General features: G+C 38.2%; 1 protein-coding gene across 1 annotated transcript in view; it reads left to right on the top strand.

Annotated features, from left to right (window-relative positions):
- Positions 1 to 21,637, top strand: part of TNKS (tankyrase) — a 173,388-nt gene that overhangs the window by 109,313 nt on the left and 42,438 nt on the right. Inside the window, exons 8-12 of the mRNA XM_058669847.1 lie at positions 572 to 758; positions 1,671 to 1,792; positions 3,498 to 3,589; positions 3,683 to 3,761; positions 16,518 to 16,689. Of these exons, the coding sequence (XP_058525830.1) occupies positions 572 to 758; positions 1,671 to 1,792; positions 3,498 to 3,589; positions 3,683 to 3,761; positions 16,518 to 16,689 (652 nt within the window). The remainder of the gene's footprint in view (positions 1 to 571; positions 759 to 1,670; positions 1,793 to 3,497; positions 3,590 to 3,682; positions 3,762 to 16,517; positions 16,690 to 21,637) is intronic.

Below are 21,637 nucleotides of genomic sequence, written 5' to 3'. Positions count from 1 at the left end.
GAGAGACAGAGAGGAAGATCTTCCGTCTGATGATTCACTCCCCAAGTGAGCCGCAACGGCCGGTGCTGCACCAATCTGAAGCCGGGAACCAGGAACCTCCTCCGAGTCTCCCACGTGGGTGCAGGGTCCCAAAGCTTTGGGCCATCCTCCACTGCTTTCCCAGGCCACAATCAGGGAGCTGGATGGGAAGTGGGGCTGCTGGGATTAGAACCGGCGCCCATATGGGATCCTGGGGCGTTCAAGGTGAGGACTTTAGCCGCTAGGCCACGCCGCCGGGCCCTTTACATTTTTTAAATCAAATACCTTTTGTATTTTTTAAGGGGGTGGAGGGAATTTTTCCTATCTTGTGTTTCTTGGCCAAAACTATTTTTAACAGAATAAAATAATTTTAGAAATTACCATTGCCTTAAAATTTTTGAAATGCTTAATTTGTTTTTAACACTTGAAATTAAAAGAACTATAAGTTATTCCATTCAGAAAGTGATTACTGCAGTTTACAATGAAATATCTTGTGAGTTTCATTTGATCCAGCAAAATGATTACTGACATAAAACTTTCTTTCCTGATCCAGCATGGAGCCTGTGTGAACGCTATGGATCTCTGGCAGTTTACTCCGCTACATGAGGCAGCTTCCAAGAATCGTGTGGAAGTCTGTTCTTTGTTACTTAGCCATGGCGCTGACCCCACATTAGTCAACTGCCATGGCAAGAGTGCTGTGGACATGGCTCCAACTCCTGAGCTCCGGGAGAGGCTGACTTGTAGGTATCTGTATCCTAAAGTCACTATTGCTTAATGGAAATTGCAGTAGCTCCTTTCCACATTTATTAGGGCTGTAGTTTATCTAACTTAGATGTCATTCTTCCTTTTTTACAAGAACACTGTTATATAATCTTCAGTTCTAATCGTACATTTTTACCTTCATAACTTCCACAGGAATCTTACATATGCATATTATGTATCTTTCATGTTTCCTCACACCTAATATTAGTTTGTAAAGGTACAGTGGGTTACTGCTGCCACTACTGCTGCTGCTATTGTTTTAAGGCTAAGGACAGTGAGTCTGTCAGTTACCACTTATGAATGCTTACTGTGTGCTAGACATTGCACACTGTACAGCAGTGTACAAACCAGGGAAGAATATCTGAGATCATGGACCATTGATAATAATGGATTATATTAAAAATATTAGAGCATTCACTATTTCCCAAGCCCTGAAAGATTACAGTCTTGTTTTAATATATTTAAATTTTTGTTTGTTTATTTGAAAAACAGAATAATGGAGGGTGGTAGGGGTGGAAGAGCGGTGGTGAGAGAAATCCTCCATCCTTTGATTCATTCCTGAAGTGGCTACATCAGTCCTGCATGGTCCAGGCCAAAACTAAGAGCCTGGAACTTCCTTCTGCAGTGTCGCAGTGCTGGCTCCTAATTTTCTTTAGATAGATATGAGGTTGCCAGTTTTAAAGTGTTATTGCAGGAAATGTCTTTGTATATGTATCTTTATGACTCTACAGTAATCCACACCTTTATCCTGCATTCCTGTCATTATTGTGTTGCTTCTTTTTTTAAAAGTAGAGGAATATGTAAAAATGGTCATTTTTCCTACTTATTTATAATCATGATAGTTTATGTACTTAAAATCTTTTTTATGTCAATCATTATTTCATTGACAGATGAATTTAAAGGTCATTCTTTACTGCAAGCAGCCAGAGAAGCAGACCTAGCCAAAGTGAAAAAAACTCTTGCTTTGGAAATCATTAATTTCAAACAACCGCAGTCTCATGAAACAGCGTTGGTAAGATGTTGTTGCTCATCTTCTGTCTGGGTCTGTGCAGTAGAAGCACAAAACATGACTTTCATTTGAGAAACCTTAACTTTTCTTGGAGAATTGCCAACAATTTATACTTTGTTGGTTGCCCTGATTTTTAGATTTGGTTCAGGTGATGACTTTTCATCGATGAGACACATTTAGTCAATCTTCATTTGGCAATTATTTTTACCTTTGTCTATATAAACTTAGCATAACTTAGTATAACAAATTTACAGGCCAGTGCTTCTAAAATATGCAATATATTGTTTTCCTCATAGAATCTTCTTTTTCTTGAATTCATTAGATCAACTCCCATACTTTTTTACCTGTAGAGAATCGTAAGATATATTTTCAAAGATGCTTGCATCATTCTTTTGGAGCAGTTATATTCAAAATGCTGGTTATATTCATCCTGAAAATGATGACATTATGAATAGTGTGCTTAAAATCATTCATGTTTTTCTTCTAATGAGCCTTCAGAAGTAAATGTATATTTTCGCTACCACTAACTGCATTAAGACAAACGCATAGGGCTAGTTAATGATAGCTCTCTAATTCAAAGCTTAAATACCTAGATCACCATTTCTGAATATTTCTCAGTCAATGGTGTTGCTCATATCTAGCCCACAAAAGTTAAATTTTACTCAACCTCTGCTGAAAGCATTAAAATATTCACAAGCAAAACTACAACAACTGTATGTGCACTGTAATCCATGTTCTTCAAATGGGTTCAGTTGGATTCAAGCTGCACAATTTATGCCAAGAAGTACACATAGCCTTTTTAGAGTATTCATCCGAAGTGATCACCGTTCAATATAATTGCCCAAAAGAAGGATGCAAGTAAGTAGCTTTTCATTTTATTACAAATATTAATGTAATTTTATAAAGATTTACATATTTGAAGAGTAGAATGAGAGAGAAGAGGGAAATCTTCCTTGCACTGATCGTCTTTCCCAAGTGCCCACATCAGCCAGGTCTGGGCCAGCTGAAGCCAGGAGTCAGAAACTGCATCAGAATCTGCTACGTGTTGGCAGGAGCTCATGTATTTGAGCCATCATCCCCTGCCTCCCAGATACAGTAGTACAGAGTCGGATCAGATACACAGGGTAGCAGGGACATGAGTCAGACACTCCGATATGGGGCAAGGACTTAAACTACTGTGTCACATTCCCCACTCCCAAACATTAAGGTAAAGCAGAATATGAAAGTTAGGTACATTTTGTTTTTACCATATAAAATTTCTGAGAACATTTCTTCTGTAATCTACCTCCCTGAGTCTACTACTTTCTTAACCAATCCGTAGGATATAAGCTTATTATCCTATAGTGGTAACAGTATGTCTAGGGGGGAGGCTGCGAAATATTGACCTATGTCCTAATGAAGCCTTGAGTATTTCAGATGAAAATTTCTGTGTCAGTGTGCTTTCATTATTAGTATACTGGATAATTATTCATTAGCTAAAGAAAAGAAAATTTATTTTAACATTAACAAGAACATAATTTTATTTAAAGGTTTAAGTTTTTTACTCTTAATTTGTTTAGAAAGAATATTGTTCATCTCCAGAAGGTAAAATTTATTATTGTGTTCTGATACTTCAAGACTAACCATGTTCTAAATAATCAACAGGTGCTAGTTAATTCTGAAAACTACTTGTGAAAAACTTATTAACTTAGTTTTGTTTCCACTATAGCATTGTGCCGTGGCTTCCTTGCATCCCAAACGAAAGCAAGTGACAGAACTGTTACTTAGAAAAGGAGCAAATGTGAATGAGAAAAACAAAGAGTGAGTGTAATTGGGGAAGGAGCTGTTCACTATTAAAGAGGAAATACGATAAAAGTAGAGCGGAGGTGACCTTTTGTTTTCTCTTCCTGGCAGCTTCATGACCCCTCTGCACGTTGCAGCAGAGAGAGCCCACAATGACGTCATGGAGGTTCTGCACAAGCACGGTGCCAAGGTGAGGCCCACGCTGGACGTGCATGCCGGAGCAGCGCAGGCCTTGGCTGCTAACAAGCCTGCTGCTTCTCTGATGGTTTGTCAGATCATTTATGTAAATGACTGCCCAAGGAGCCTGACTTAGAGAATATTTGCATTCCTTCAAATAAGTAGTGAAAATTCTTTCTCCAAATATACCCTTAGACTAAAGAAATATGGCATTTTTTTAAAAAATTGACATTATGTGAAAGGCATAATCTGAGACACAACAGAGGATAGAAGGAAGCAAACTGATTTTTTTTTTTCAGCAGTGACTTGCACTGGCAAATTTTTAAGTCCCTGAGAGTGTATATTTAAAGCATTAGTCTCCAAAAAAAGTGTTGAGATGATTGCCTTTGGATGTTGGTGGAAATATTTAAAATTTAATTTATAATTTTATATTGAAGAGTAAGGAAATTAAGGTTTATTGGATTTTTTTATTCATTTTATTTAAAAGGCAAAGAGAGATATTCCTGTGTGCTGGTACCCACCCCAAATACCTGCAGTACCTAGTGCTGCACCAGGCTGCAACCAGACACCTGGGTCTTAGTCCTGATCTTCCATGTGCGTAGCAGTGCCCACATACTGGAGTCCTCATCTGCTGTCACTCAAAGAATGCGTTGGGAGAAAGCTGGAATTGGAAGCAGAGCCAGAACACATTACCCAGACTTTGCAGTGTGGGATGTAACCATCCCAAGGAGTGGCTTAAGTACGACACCAAATGCCTACTTCTAAGGGTTACTAGTATTTAATGTTGAGATTGATGCTGATGCCTGCCTGGGGTCTAGGGAGTCCACCAAGGTGAGTCATGGCAGATACCAAACCTTTATGAGGAAGAATGGATTTCCACAGAATAGGGGTAATGTTAATGGTGAAATCAGTTAATCTGTTCACTCTCAGCATGTTATGTGGCATACTGTACTTTGTATGTGTCTAGTTGAGTGGATTTATGGACTGTTATGTTAAATAGTAGACGTTTCATCTTAAAGAGTAGTAATACTCAGTTGTTAAGAGTTTTCTTGAGAATTCTAGATTTACTAATCATCCGTGATGATAAATGACTGCTGTACAAAAGTACGAAAGTACTTTTGTATAAAGAAATAATCCATCTGTTTTTTCTTTTTTAATTTGAGATTTATTTATTAATTGAAAGCCAGAATTAGAAGAGAGAGAAGGAGACAGTGAGATCTTCCATCCACTGGTTCTCCCCTCAAATGGCTGTGATAGTCAGAACTGAGCCAGACCTGACCCAGGAGCCTAGAACTCTGTCCACATCTCCCACATGGGTGGCAGGGGCCCAAGTTCTTGGGCTGTCTTCTGCTTTCCCAGGAGCATCAGCAGGGAGCTGTATCAAAAATGGAGGAGCACAGATTCACCCAGGCATTGATATGGAATCCTAGCACTGCAGTCATGACTTAGCATGCTGTATTACCACACTGGTCCCAGTGATGCTTTAGAGTAAATGAGGAAATAACTACTTTGGAGAGGACATTTATAAATGAACACACATTTTGCAAATGGATTTGTAGAAAAGGTCCACCATTGTGATTTTTCTAAAAATTGATATTAATGTGTCATCAGACCATCTTATCTATAAAAATAAGAGACATAAAAGCAGGATTTTCTAACCTGATAAAAAAAATCACCTGATTTGTATGTGGGTGATTTAGGTTATTTTTAAGCCTTTTGAAACCCTCACAATATAACATCTCCTAATAACTTGCCAAAAATCTCAAAATTTAAGATAGGACATTATGGCAGAATTTCAATTAAAATGTAAGCGTAATTTAGAAGACACAGTTTAGCAATGCACTGCTTTCACTGGCTCTATATCTCTGTGAAATCTTTTCAGAAAACAAAGCCATTGGACCCTGCTGTCAAAAACTGAGATCCGCAGACCCTCAAATCTCTGACACAGTTTCCTGTAAGATTTTTAAAATTTTAAAAATTAACACCCAGTGCAGTAGCATAGTGGCTAAAGTCCTCACCTTGCACTCTCCAGAATCGCGTATGGGCACCAGTTCATGTCCCTGCTGCCCCACTTCCCATCAATCTCCCTGCTTGTGGCCTGGGAAAGCAGTTGAGGATGGCCCAAAGTCTTGGGACCCTGCACCTGCATGGGAAATACAGTAGAGACTCCGGGTTCCTGGGTTCATATTGGCACAGCTCTTGCCATTGTGGTCACTTGTGGAGTGAACCAACAGATGGAAGGATCTTTCTGTCTCTCTCTTTTTCTCTCTCTCCTTCTCTCTGTATATATGACTTTCCAATAAAAATAAATAAATATTTAAAATTAATGTTCACAGGTATTTTGTACCATTCTTAATTAAAATATTTTAAGCTTTTAAAATTATTTTATCATCATCATCTTGTCCTTCATGATTTCATGTCCGTAAGAGTTTTTAAATCCAATGTAGCACTCCTTGGATGGAACACATGTGTATTTTGACAGTTCTCAAAACATTTTTTACGGAAATTGAAATCACTACTTCAAAAGGGCATTTGGTGATTTTCATTAAAAAAAAAAAATAGAATACAGTTGGGGAAAAAAAAAGGAACAGAGTTCTACAGATTTATTACTTATGTTTAGGTACAGCTACTGCCTTATTATACCTGCCCTGTCAAGCAGAAAATACTAAGCTAAGCAGGCTTTCTGCTGTATTAGGGGCATCATACATTTATTGTTGGCATGTCTGTTTTATAAATATTTATGACATTTATTATGCTCTTGAAAAATTATGAATAATACCCTTCATTTTAGGAAAATAATAAATGTATCATCTCCTGTGAGTCATGTTATTTCATAAGCATTCAATGTAAAGCAACATTATTTTCTAAGCATCCTAGCTAACATTACCTAGTTTTGTGGCTCTCAATCTTTATCTGCCCTTCATGTACATAATACATTCTCATCAGTAATATTTTAGTTCATCAGTGAGGTGCGGTCATTTTAAACGCTCTGCTAGTGAGACAGAATGGCTTCTAGACTTGCCTAGCCTCCCTAGTGTTTCTACTAGACTTCAGCTGAATTGAGAACTTAGCTAACTGGCGCTTTAAAATGGGAAGTGAGGAAGAGGTTCCTGGTTCCCGGCTTCGGAAGAGCTCCTGGCTCCTGGCTTTGGATTGGCTCAGCTCCAGCCGTTGCGCTCACTTGGGGAGTGAATCATCAGATGGAAGATCTTCCTCTCTGTCTCTCCTCCTCTGTGTATATCCGGCTTTCCAATAATAATAAAAAATCTTTAAAAAAAAAATAAAATGGGGAGTGAAAGTCAGATTTCATCAACGTGATGAGTCACTTGATCAGCACTGCCCTGAGTACTCTGAGATCACAGGGACCACATCCACCCCATTCACTCACTCGCTTGTTCCTAGGCAGGATGCTGTCCCTCACGGTGGGTGTGTCTGGGAATTAATGTCATAGCAAAAACACCCCTTAAAAAACTTTTGTAGCTACTATCAGCCTCCAGTTTTCTCAACACTCTCTCCCTCCCCACCCCTGAGGAACTCATGGTTTCTAACTGATTTTGAGGCAAGTTACTGTTTCCATTTCATTCTGGAAGCATCTTCTGAACAAGGTGCTTATCACCCTTTAATTAGGACTCAACCTGCTTATGCTGGTTCCAGCACCCCACTGCCCTCCCATCCCCTTAATGGGTTCATTTCTCAGGCTCAGGAAGAAGAAATATAGAGGGAGACTAATTGTCATCATCTAATTTGTCAAGAATTTAGTAATATGTTTATGAGTCAAAATGTTCTTTTTCCCAAAGGTTTGTAATGAAAACAAACTTTGGGTTCATTATGCAAATGAAATTAAATGTTCTGCACAGATAGCCTTAATAGACACACTTTTTTGAGTTTAGAATCCTCTACTTTATAGTTCTGTGACTTCATACTACATCTCCCTGAGCCTCAATTGATCTATCAGTGATAGGCAAAAATATGTATTTTGCCTACAGTACTGTTTATAAAACTCCAATGATTTTATGTATTAAAACATATAGTAGCATTATTAGTATGTAAGCAGTGCATTATTGGCTATGAACATTTTTCATATTTGTCTTTTCAAAAGCTTCTGTACTGTTTATTTCTATTTACTTGTGTAATTTGTGTAACACGTTTAATCCTTATTAGCATGTGAAATGATTAAGACTGCATATTACTGTGGAAAGTGCCAGTTCAGAAGAAATGCAGTTACCAAATTTGATTAATCCTGAGTTGATTTAATGGCATAACTAGTAAAAGAGGAAGAGAAAGATGAAAGCCACTTAAGAAAGGATGATTGTAATACTTAGGAATTAATTGGGTATTAGAGTGGACTTAGAAAAGGACTTAGAAAGCTAGAGAAAAATAGCCTGTATGGTTTGATAAAAAGTTTGTACATAGATTTGATATAATGGATGGACATTTAGATAACACCAAAAACTAGGGATATGACAATACAATTTAAAAGAGTTTAGCATTATTAAGATCTGTTGAAATCGTTTACACAGTAATCATACATTCGTTGTGAGTGTAGGTAGGCTCTCTGGTAGAGAACCATGGAAAGATTGAGGATGAACTTCAGAGGTTTTGAGAATAATCTGTCTATAGAGCAGTGATTCAAGGAGGAAACTAAAAGTTTTGTCACAGAATCTACCGAGTACAGGTGGGAATGTTAAAAAGGAGTAGGTGACCCATGTTCACAAAGAAATCAAGTCAGACGGAAACATTTCATTTTGCTAGTTTTCATATGAGGGCTTTGGTAGCTTTGGAAGGTATTCTAAAGATATGGAAGTAGAAGTTTATAGTGGCTGCATTCTTGGCAAGAAACAGTAAACTCAAAGTAAAAACTCCACAAAAGGCCTAACAAAAGGAATACTTACAAAGGTATAGGCAGCATTTAATCAGTATGGAGTGAGAAGGGACTAGTGGCACATGGGGAGATGGTCCTCCCACCCCCCACTTAAAGAGGCAGAGGAAGGAAGAGAGGTCACTGAGAGCAGAAACACAGAGCTGTCCAGTGAGAGCCATCCAATGGTACCTTTAGCCTTATCCTGTAGTCTCACTCACACTGCCCACCACTGCTTACTGGTGCCTCCCATGTGACAAGTCCAGCAAAAAGTTACAACAGAAAATCCTGTTGATGTGGTCCCTACCAGTGGTTTTTCTCAGGACGCAGAACAGGTGGAAAGGTTGGTTTTAGACATGGAGGGGCAAGCAGACAGTGCTGAGCCAAAAGTTAGAAGACAAACACCCAATAAGAAAAGGAGGGTTATACTAGAGGTAAGACAGAAATCTACTTTTACTGGGAACAGACTGCTGTGTTTTTAAAAAAATGATTGCCATGCCCTGTTCTGTACGATGAATAAAAGCCTGATAAGAAAGACAAGATTTTATCCTTGGTGGGGATGGGGAAATTTTTTTCTTTGCTATTGTTCTCTACCCTGGGATCCACCTTCACCACTGGTGAAATGTCTGCTGTTATTAATAAAGGGAATTATGCTATAACTGCATATGCTGGTATTCTTAAAAAGCACAAGCTTTAATTCAGAGATACTTTATAACTCAAACATTGCTCTTTTGTCATTACTGTTCATCTGTTAAGGGCATGCAACATGAAGGAATTTCTTTGATTGCTCATATTTTAATTTGACAGATTTATTCATACTGTATGCAAGAAGATATTGTGACAATAGAAATTCACACTTAATAGGCTTATTTCTCACATTGAGAAGTGCTTACAAGTCTGTTCACTTTGGGTGAATATGTTAGCTCATTATAAGGGTTTTATTATACTATCCTAGAAGTGGATTAATAAATAGGTTCTTTTAGCCCCGAGATGTTCAAATGCTTTTAAAGATATTAGACGTCTTTTATGGAGATTCAATCATATCAAAATAAAGTCCAAAGTGGCCAGTGTTTTAAGAGACATCTCAGTCACCTGTGGCATGTAACTGACCCTATATTAAAAATACAATTGGGAATCTATTCTCTAAGTAATATAAATGCATAGCTGTTACATCTGTGAGTCATCAGTGTGGTTAACCCTCAGAAATAACCTGTAGGAATTGTAGTTGAACTTGACAAGCAATTTGGAGACTGTCAGGCACCTTGGCATTGCTCCCCTCCCCCAGCCTCTGCATAGCATGGTTTATTTTTTATTCATCTGTTTTATTCTTCTTTCTACAGACTGAATTTTCTGTTTGATTCTCTTTTCAACCTCATTTTACCTGATCTAAAGGTATACCTCCTGTACCTGGTACAGGCTCTCAGGAGTGAGACGAGGAAAGCATGAATGGGACAGACTTCTTAACAATAGCCACTTGATTCACAGCATCTAGTCTAATCAATTTGTATTTCTGAGGGTGTAGGAACAAAGTGAGATCCCCTTTAACAAAGAAAGGCACAGCATTGTAATACCTGTCTGCTTTATTGAGGAACATACAGCGTGGTTGTTCTCCCCACTGTTGCACATGAAGGCTGCATATTGTGCTGCAGCAGTTTAATGTAAGACACTGCTTTGTGACAGCTACAACCCTGTTCAGTGTGCGAATTGGAGTCCCAGCCGCTCTGCTTCTGATCCATCTTCCTGCTGATGCATCCTAGGGTGAAGACAACAGATAATGGAACAAGGTCCTGGGCCTCTGTCATCTATTCACCCCCATTGGAGACCCAGAGGACAGTCCTGGCTCCTGTCTTGCTCAGTCCTGGTGGTTGTGGATATTTGGGGAATCTCTGTCCCTATGTCTGTCACTCTGCCTTTCAAGTAGAGAAAAATAGACATTGAAAAAAAAAACAATAAAATTTCACAAGAAGCTTGAAGGCTTATAAATAATAATATATTCAAGTTCAGCTGGCACACCAAGATCTAGTCCCATACTATGTCATTGGAATTATAACACGTAAAGGATTAAAAAGCCTTAAAGATAATGCAGCAATTACCATATCAAAATTCTAGCTGAGAATTGAATTAGCATTCATTTGGCCTCTTTTATTATTCACCAGAAATGCTTCAACTATGTACTGAAATCGGCAAGGATAATGACCTGTAAATACCCTTAAGAACTTCAGAATCAAATTAAATTGAACTTTTATAACAGACAGTGAATTGATTATTTTTAATATGAAGCATTTCAGCAAACACTGACATTTAACTCCTCTCCCCCCCTCATTGTCCAGTCAAAGAGGATTGCATAGGTTTTTTTAGATCACAGGTTAGGGAACCTTTTCTTTGCTAAGAGTATTTGGGTATTTATAATGTCATTCACGGGCCATACAGAATTATTGATATAAAAATTAGCCTGCCATAGATTTGTTGAATTTCAAATCCCACCTGCGGTTGTCCTGGCAGAGTCGCACCAAGTGATTTTGCAAACTGGGATTTCCCCACTCTGAGTTAAATTGGAGTAGTTTAGTAGTTCCTGATGTTTATTCACTGTACAAAATAGTGTATTGCAAATAGTGTTATCACCATGATTCACAGAATTTTTGCTCTTATGAGCAATTTGTTTGCCAGCCATTTTTGAACTCCCATCTACCAAAATGAAACCAGGTTAGGGATCTGAAACAGGCCCGTGTCCGGGTAGGCAGAGCCTGTCTCTGGGGAACAAGGAGCAGCCATGGTAAAACCATTTGGGCTTGAAGGTAGGAAATATTGTCTCCACATCATCTGTTGTCATAGAGATTTTGAAAAGGCTCATTTGGTTGGCTATTGCTTAATGACATACCAGCGATTTTACATTACATTTCTGTAGTTGATTTTCTGATATAAGGTAGTTTCCTAGGAAATATCTTGCCTCCCTAAAGCTGAATTCTGCTCATCCCGCCTGTCTGTTCCAGAGTTTTCCTAGGTCTGCCCAAATGCTGTGAGGATAAGAGCTGAATCCTCTCTGACACCTCAAAGATCTTGCTCCCGTTAATTTTTTCAGGTTTTCAGTATTTGCCTCTTATGTACCTTTTGAACTAATTAAATTTCTGTTTAACAAACAAATTCCTTTGGTTTCCTGATTTGGGGTTTTTATTTAAAGTATATTCTTTATTTTTTAAAAATGTAGCTGTCCCGCTCATCTTTTTTGTACGTTTATTTATTTAGATTTCATTCACTTGAGAGAGAGAAGAAGTGAGAGAGAGACGGAAAGTTAAAGAAAGAAAATCTTGCACTGATTGACTTGCCAAATACCTACAACAGTCAGGGCTGAGGCAGTCTGACACCAGAAGCCTAGAACTCCCATCTGGGTTCTCCCCCCTGCATGAGTGGTAGGGTGCAGTTGTTATCTGCTGGCTTCAGTAGATATTAGGAGAAGCTAGATTAGCTGCAAGTAGCTGGGGTTCAGACCAACACTGAGATACAGAGCAGAGTCATATCAATGACTCAGCCCCCTGCACCACAATGCCTGCCTCCATTCATCTTGTCATCAGAAAATGAAAACCTGGAATCCTAATATGGAAAGACTTAATAAATTTGACATTTACTTCTAGTGAAAAATAATCATCACAAAACCCTTACATGATGTCTGTTTACTATTTTCCCTCTTACCTAGTCTTCAAGCTGGTGGTGTGGCATATAACCAAATTGTGGAAGTATTGCTACCATGTTTGTTTCCATGCAGTAAATACTTTTATGATATTATTCATTGATGGCTCTTCAGGGACTTCCATTAGTACTTTAGCTTTGCTGTGTGGTAAGGCATTCCATTGATGTTCTTCTATTGTTGATATTTTTTAAAGCTTGGGGGAAACAATACTGCCCTTTTATAATTTAAAAAGATTCTGCATTTACTGAAAGCCAATTTTATGTCAAACGGTCTTACACTTTGTCTAAGGAAATTTGGTTTTCGAAATATAAGAAGAAAACAGTGCCACCTATAGTAATGAATAAATGCCCCAATATATGCAAGCCAGAGGGATGAGGGCATACCATGTCAGTGTATGATCAAGTTGTTAACTTTCTAGAGTTACCAATTACTTCTTTTTTAATGGTTGGGAAATTTTCAGCTAAATATACAAAGTCTTGTTTATCAGCTAACTCTAACAACCCTCCATGTTTCGTTTTATGTTTTCATTCACTTAGAAGATATTATGAAGCAGCAGCTATGTCCTAAACCTTGTTTCTTGAGATTTGGCATGGGAAAAAGTGGCACTTAGGACTGCGTCATAATCAGTGCTCTTACCTAGGTTACAATTTGCATTTCTATTTATGAGGACATGTCCCAAGTAATAGATAGAAGAATTGGATCTACGATTTTGTGTGTTATGCTCAATTCTACCATATATATTTTATAGAGAGACTCTCCTTCATCTATAATGTGTTTTTTTACTAAATTTATTCATTAATTACATTGTGTTGTAATTACATAGAATCTGGGATTCTCCCCCCCACCCTCCCCCCATGGTGGGTTCCTCCACCTTGTTGCATAACCATAGTTCTATAATGTGTTTTGAATGTTTAACAGTACTATGCGTACCTTAGATCCATGGATCTGCTTTGACAAAGAAGAGAAACCGACTAGAAATGAGAGAAATAGAGAAGTTTCATGACCTTTCTATAATATAGTCTGTTGTTAATGCATTTTCAAGGATAATCTTGACCAAAGGCAAGACATACTTTTAGCAATGACTTTAGAAACTACCATTGTCGTTGTATAGTAGTGCTTCATTGTAATATAATAAAGCTGTGGCATAACAGGCCTATCAGGTTGTGATGAAAAATGATAGTGGGGCCCAGTACAGTAATCTAGTGGCAAGGTCCTTGCCTTGTATGCGCCAGGATCTCATATTGGTGCCAGTTCATGTCCTAGTTGTTCCACTTCCCAGCCAGCTCCCTGCTTGTGGCCTGGGAAGGCAGTAGAAGACCGGCCAAAGCTTTGGAACCCTGCACCCATGTGGGGGACCTGGAAGAAGTTCCAGGTTCCTGGCTTCAGATAGGCTCATTTCCGGCCTTTGCTGCTACTTGGGGAGTGAATCAGCTGAGGGAAGCTCTTTCTCTCTCTCTCTCTCCTCTCTAAAATCTGACTTTTCAATAAAAATAAATAAATCTTGGGCCTGGCGGCGTGGCCTAGCGGCTAAAGTCCTCACCTTGAAAGCCCCGGGAGCCCATATGGGCGCCGGTTCTAATCCCGGCAGTTCCACTTCCCATCCAGCTCCCTGCTTGTGGCCTGGGAAAGCAGTTGAGGACAGCCCAATGCTTTGGGACCCTGCACCCGCTTGGGAGACCCAGAAGAGGTTCCTGGTCCCAGCATCGGATTGGCGTGTACCGGCCCGTTGCGGCTCACTTGGGGAGTGAAACATCGGATGGAAGATCTTCCTCTCTGTCTTTCCTCCTCTGTGTAAATCCGGCTTTCCAATAATAATAAAATCTTTTAAAAAAAAGAAAAAATAAATAAATAAATCTTAAAGAAAAATGACAGTAGGAATGTAAGTTGGCATAGGAGTAAATTGCATATGGTTTGAAATGACATGCTGAAGGATTCAACTTTATTTGAAGGCATTAAATAATAATTTTTCTGGCCTGAGGAAAAATTTGTTGCAGTCTATATTTTAGTATTTCTCCAAGTATTTAATAAGCTGATTGGGGATTTCCATTGCTGTAATTCAATAATTTAGTGTGTTTCTTATCCAATTTCCCGGGGGGGGGGGAAATGTTAATGATTAGAATGTTCATAACAAAACTTTTCTCCTGTGGTGAAGAGTAGCAAAGAAATATTAATAGAGAAATTCAAGTTTAGTTTAGCCATTTTTTTTCCAGTGACGAGTGCTATTTATTGGCTTTACTGTAATGTTGTTACGTTATAAACAGCCATTTTTCTGAAAACCATTATGATACAATTAAATATATTGATAGTTCATGGTGAGTTTTGTGAATAATAGCCATTAAGAATTTAGATGAACCTTTACCTGAAACAGTTTAACAACCTGACAGTAATGTATATAAAACAATCCATGGTCTCACTAAACATTAGTTGTACTCTATAAAAAACTTTCCCAATATTACATATAGTTGGCAGGGGCTTGGAGGCGGAGGGGCAGATATTTGGTTTAGCAGTTCAGCCAACTCTTGAAATACCCATTTCCTGTTATTGCAGTTCCTGAATTCAAGTCTAAGTTCTCCTTCCTGTTCTAGTGCCCTACTCATACACACCTTCGGATGCAGCAAGTATTAACTCAGGTACTTGAGTCCTGAGATCCCTATTCCTGGCTTCTACCTGGCCCAGCTCTGGGTGTTGCAGCCATTTGGGAAGGGAAACAGTGAATGAAAGATCTGTGTTTTTCACTGTTTTTCAAATAATAAGTAAGTTTCACCACTTTAAAATGCTTCTGTTCTATATCAGAGTGTCTGCTTTGAGTCTCAGCTACTCCACTTCTAATCGAGTTTCCTACTAATGTGCACTCTTAGAAAGCAGATCAAGTACTTGGGTCCCTGTCACCCCCATGGGAGACCCAGGTAGATTTCCAGGCTGCTTACTTAGGTTGGCTCAGTCCCAGCGGTTCATGGCATGGGGGTAAAGAGCTAGCCGATAGACTGTCTCTTCTGTGTCTGTCTTTGATATGAAAATAGAAATAAATAAATAAAGTTTGTCAAAGAGATGCTAAACTGACAGCTATTCAGAAGGGTAGTAATCAAGGCTTCAAGTAATTAAGGAAGACTTCTTAGAGGAGGGAGGACTTGAATGTGAATTAGTTCTCATCATTTGTAAATTCAGAAGAAGTCCAAAAGAAGCAGCTGTTAAATGAACACAGATGTTAGCTGACTGGAGTGGACTGTGTTCATAGTGACATCCTATCACATCCTAGGTTAGAATCAGTTACGCTTGACTAAATCATGAACATGAGCCCAAAGTTTCACATTCTCTTAAGTTTCATATTCTTGAAACTAAGAAAATTATTGTTCCTGCATGATTCTTCAAGGCTTTAAAATTAGGGCATTTAAGTCCTTGTAATTTTTTGGTTAAATGCCTTTATAATCCAACTGGAGTATTCTATTCCAAGGTGAGCAACCCTAGCTAAAAAGTTTCAGATCCAAAATGCTTCAGGATCCAAAGCTACTCAAACACTAACAACACAGTGAAAAATCTCACATCTGAACGTATTTGATGGATCACAGTCACAAGGCCGGTACACTAAAAATATTGTATAAAATTATCCTCAAGCCATGTGTGTATGTGAAACATAAATAAACTTCATGTTTAGAGTTGGATCCTGTTCCGCAAGATATCTCTCTGTTCATGCAAAGAGGCAAAAACCTAAAATCTGAAATATTTCTGATCCCAAGTGTTTTGGGATATCCAACCTAAAATTAGAAAATTCTTGAAATTAGGAAGGAAATGTCATCAGCTGCTTTGACAACCCTGGTGTACATATTCTTTTTATGTTTTGTGGGAATAAGCTTGATAAAACCCATTTATTCAAGGTACTCGGTGCATATCTTAGCTGTCAAGGAGTGATCATGAGAGTCTCTGCCCTCACAGACAGGTTGTGGCTGTCGGCAAAGTGACAAGGGTTGGAAAGCAGAAAGATGATCATTCAGGGACGGAAGAAGTAGGAGGAGGCTGTCATTTTCAGGCAGGTGGTCAGAGCAGGATGTCTAAAAGGAAGAAAATGTTTCTGTAAATTCATTGAGCACAATTTACATAATGGATATCCATGGCATTTTCCTGAAAGCTTTTGATAGTTGATTTCACTCATAAGAATTTATTTGCAAAAGTACAGACGGGAACAAAAATAGATGTTCAATTCTGTTTTCCCACTCGATGATTTTTTTCAGATGAATGCACTGGACACCCTTGGTCAGACTGCTTTGCATAGAGCCGCCCTAGCAGGCCACCTGCAGACCTGTCGCCTCCTGCTGAGCTACGGCTCGGATCCCTCCATCATCTCCCTGCAAGGCTTTACAGCAGCACAAATGGGGAATGAAGCAGTGCAGCAGATTCTGAGTGGTGAGTCCAAACAATATATCTTGTGTTTTCTAGCCCATTTCCACTGAAGTACTTTAAGTAGGTCCTTAGAGCGTTTCTTTGCCTGTTCCCGCCCCCCCACATACCTGTGCTTGCTTGCAGTTTAGCATTTGACCTTTTCCCATCTCTCTTTTTGGTAGAGTGAGATGTAGATATCCTGAGAAAAACCACATTTTTTTATTTTACGATTGAAAACCTGACTTACAGGTGTTGTGATCAGAGATAATTTACGACTCATATAAGCATGTAAAAATAATAATGGCTCTAAAATCAAAGACAAAAAATCATAAGTTATTCATATGGTAATGATGCTTAATTAATTGTTCTTATATGTAGAATGTTCTAACCTGCTTTTGTGATTCTTAACTTCATTGTACTGATGTGAAATTATTTTGTCTTTTCCTGATTTAAATGTAATTACAAAATCTTGCTCAGTGTTACAGTATTTGCCTAGTTCAGTGCTGGGTATTTTGACTGTTTAGTTTGTTGAAGAAGATCAAACGTTAATATGCAAATAGACTCTGGCTTCCTGATTCCTAAACACAGTCTACCCACTGAAGAATGATTAATGACATTCAAAACAAGCTTAATATCAACTCTTCTCTGCTATCTTTTTGGTTTTGTCTATGGACTGCATCTGCTACAGACAGAAAAACCTGGAAGAACAAAATGGAAAAGTTACCGATTTAGAGTCCTAAGTTGTGTGAGTCTTACTCTGCATCATACAGTACCCACTTTTTATAACAAATATGTTGTGATATCTACATTACTATCCCAAAATGACATTCATGGGTACTGTGATCTGACAACACCATTGTCTTCCCCAAATTACGCAAAATAATGTGGACAGAAACTAACAGTAAGTGAAATAAAATGATCAATAATTATCAAGTAATAATTTGGATGTGACCACACCGTGAGACAGAAATTGACCCCATACATTGTCAAAGGGCTTTCAAGAAGTGAAGCCCAGTTGAAAGTGACTACAGCATTGCAACATGGAGTCTTCCAAGGCCCTCAGAAATCGCGGCGTGTAGTATTGTGAAAACTACTCAGTAGACTTTATTTTCCTAATGAAAATTCATTCTTATATGGTGAACATTAGCTGATGTCTTCATAGGCAAAACCTACCTATGATATCTCTAAAGGAATGACATTTGCTGTTATAGGATTACCAGCTTAAACTGTTAAAAACATGACTTTTACTTCCTGTTTTATAGAGCAACAGAAAGTTTGCTTAAAGTAGCTACCCTCTGTGACTAAGAAGTGTTTCTGTCTTTCTCCATAAATTCTAGTAATTTTTTACAAATTGTGTTTCCAGTTGAAATACTCTGACTTTTAAAATTTTCTGTTAAGCATCATTTCGTGCAGAATGTTGCTGGTTTCTGCAAATAGTAACCATGAATCAATTGTACAACTGTTGCATCAAGATTTCTAATATTACTGTGCATAACAAATTGGAGGGGGAGAAAGAACTGAATAAATCAAGCAGGTTAGAGCCACAAAAATACTTTTAAATGTCTTCTCAGTATTGCTGAGGTGTATTAGTTCTACAGTTAAAAATAGTGAATCATATGGGTCCAGTACAATAGCCTGGTGGCTAAAGTCTTCATCTTGCACATGCCGGGATCCTATACGGGCTCCAATTCTAATCCCGGCAGCCCTGCTTTCCATCCAGCTCCATCCTTGTGGCCTGGGAAAACAGTTGAGGAAGGCCCAAAGCCTTGGGACCCTGCACCCACCCATGTGGGAGACCTGGAAGAAGCTCCTGGCTCCTGGCTTCAGATCGGCTCTCCTCCAGCCGTTGCAGCCACATGGGACATGAACTAGAGGATAGAAGATCTCACTCTCTGTAAATCTGACTTTACAATAAAAATAAATATTTTTTTAAAAATGCTGAATTATACATAAAAAGGTTTTCAGTTATTTTAACAAATCTTTAAAATCGATTGTAAAATAAGACATTATATATATATAATTTTAACTTTAAACATACTAGTACATTTTTAATCATTGATCTGAAAAGATAATGTAAATAATAGAGATGCATGGTCTAGTCTTGCCCTTCAGAAAGGTTTATTATTGTTTCCTTATGGGAATTGTTTCTTGTTTGATAGAAAATAGATTTCTTAAAATTTTAATTGATTTCATTCTTTGAAAGAGAGAGCTCATTCTCCCATCTGCTGGTTCGCACCTCCAAATGCCCACTGCAGCCAGAGGTGGGATTCCAGGAGAGCGTAACAGGAAAAGCAGCACCCAGAGTGTCTGCCTCCAGGAATGTGGCAGCAGGATGCTAGAATGGGGAGAAGAGCCAGGATTCTGGCTCAGGCATTCCAGATTGGGATCTGGCACTGCACAAACACTGTCCCTGAGAGTATAACTTTTTACATTTGATCTTAGCCAAAAGGCCGAGAAGCAATTAAGAGTATAACTTTTTATACTGGTATTTAAACTGGTACCAGGAAATTCTGTTTCTATAGACTATGGACCATGTATTTGAAATTTTCAGGAATAACTCATTTATTAATCCAATTTCAGGTTATATCTGTGGTCTCCTGAAAAAATGTGTTGATGATATAAATTATAAATAATAAGTTGTCGGGATTTTGTTCTGAGTCTAAAGACCCATTAAAACACACTTATTTATACTGAATTTGATATTGACTTTCGAAGCTTAAAGTCTATAGTTGCTAGACAGTCATATTAACAGAAATGTAGATGCTGGCATTGTGGTACAGGGAATTAAACTACCACCTGAGACAGTACATCCCCTGTGGGCTCCAGTTTGAGCCCCAGTTGCTCCGCTTCTGATCCGGCTCCCTGCTAATGCACCTATGAATGCAGCAGATGCCCCAGGGCTTGGACCCTGCCACCCACATGAGAGACCTGAATGGAATCCCTAACTGTTGGCTTCTGCCTGGTGAGGCACTGCCATGTAGGGAGTGCACCAGTGAATGGAAAACATTTCTGTCTCTCCCTCTCTTTCTGTTACACTCCCTTTCAGATGAGTAAATATTTATGCATTTAATTATATAAATATTTATAATAGATATGTATGTATCTTAAGTTTTCATTGCTAAGTTACTAGAAATAGTTTTCAAAATTAATGTGGGAGTAAAGATAACAAGATGAGTAGAATTTTATGAATCAGCCTTTGAAAAACATCATAAAATTTACTTTCTCTAGATTGGGAGACCACTAGTTACATCTGAACTACATTTATATTAATTAAATAAACTGAAAATCCATTCATCCCTTACACCACATTTCTGGCACTCAGCAGTCACATGTGGCCAGTGGCTTCCATGTTAGCAAAGATAACAAGTATTTCCAGCATCACACACAATTCTTTTAGACAAAACTTTTAGGGTAGACTGTGACCCAAATTCTTTGGATTGTGTATCCTGGCATGTAATAAGCATTACTTTGATGTAGTCATACACGCAGGTAAAGACTTAGAGGCTTATGACAGCCAAATTAAACATTAAAAATCACAGTTACAGTAACAAATCAAAATAAACCACTAAGATTTGTTGCCAGGATAGTAGTCTAATACCCAATAAAGAACCAATTTGTTAAAAACTGCCTTCCAGCCTTTGAAATGGTTTTTTTTGTTTTGTTTGTTTCTTCTTCTGGTAAGCCAAAGTAGGATTGTACAAAAAAAATTAGAGATCTATTGTCAATGTTTTTTACCCTAGGTGAAGTCTTTAATTTCATATTCTACAAAAGCTAATATACTTTAAAAGGATCTTAGTAATACAATATTTTGCATAGCAGTTACTCTTCCTTTACCCGTATTCCTTTTTTAACTGCAGCTTTTAAAATGCACACTTGTGTATTTGTTTATTTGAACAGGTGGGTGACCAAGAGGGAGAGAAGAAGAGAGTACTAGTGAGCAAGAGAGCTCTCTCATGTTCTGGTTTACTCCACAAATGACTGCAGCAGTCAGGACTAGGCCGGGCTAAAGCCAGGAGCCTACCACAAGGCACTGGGAATCCAAGTGCTACCTGCCAGGTGCAGTAGCAGGAAGGCAGATTGGAAAGAAAGAGAGGCTGGCACTGAATCCCAGACATTGCTATGGGGTGTAGGTATCCCAAGCAGCTGCTTAACCTCCTGGCCACGTACCACCCTAACTTCACTTTTTAAATACCCATAATGTTAGTATAAAATTTACCTTACTACAAAATCCCTTGCGTCAATGTGTGTGTGTATACATATATACTCAACAATCAATACAGTTATTTAACCATTAACTAGCTTTTGTTCCTTCTACACTTTGAGCAGGAGTAACCTTTCCTTTTTCAAGAACATTCTAAAATTTACGTAAAATGTTTTGTTTAATGAGAAAATATACACATTTGTGTGTTAAGATAGGTATATGCCAACTTCCAACAAGTTCTTAGAATTCAAAAATTCTGCCATATTATTTCCAAAATTTTAAGGTAATAATCACCATTTTATTTTGTTTAAGTTATTAAAAGTATCAGATAGATAAATAATCAGTGAACTTTATCAACTGCCACTATCATAGAGATATAATACACATGGACTTTTTCACCAGTAAATGCAAGAACTTTCATGCAGTTTGCACATAGATGAAGCAATAAAGGCAGCAAAAGAAAAAGCTAAAGTTGAACATTCACATTAACCCCAAAGTAAACTAGTATGGAAGTTAATTCAGCAAGCGTTTTGTGACTGTTTCCCACATGGAAAATAATGTAGAGATGTGCAAGATCTGACTCCTCAATAAATTGCACAAACTAACAGAGGCAATGGAGCTTTGTCTTTTTAAGGAATAGTTAATTTTACAAAGTGGTTCATTTTATGAAGCATTCTCCTCTTTAATCTTGGCTTTTTATGTGGTAAATATTAGTAGGATGATGATAGTCAAATAGTTTGTCTTCTGTTGAAGAATTTTCATCACTTCCTG

Source organism: Ochotona princeps, chromosome 11 (genome assembly GCF_030435755.1).
Source record: "Ochotona princeps isolate mOchPri1 chromosome 11, mOchPri1.hap1, whole genome shotgun sequence".
NCBI lineage: Eukaryota > Metazoa > Chordata > Mammalia > Lagomorpha > Ochotonidae > Ochotona > Ochotona princeps.
The sequence above is the reverse complement of the archived record's forward strand: the minus strand, read 5'-3'. Positions and strand labels throughout refer to the sequence as shown.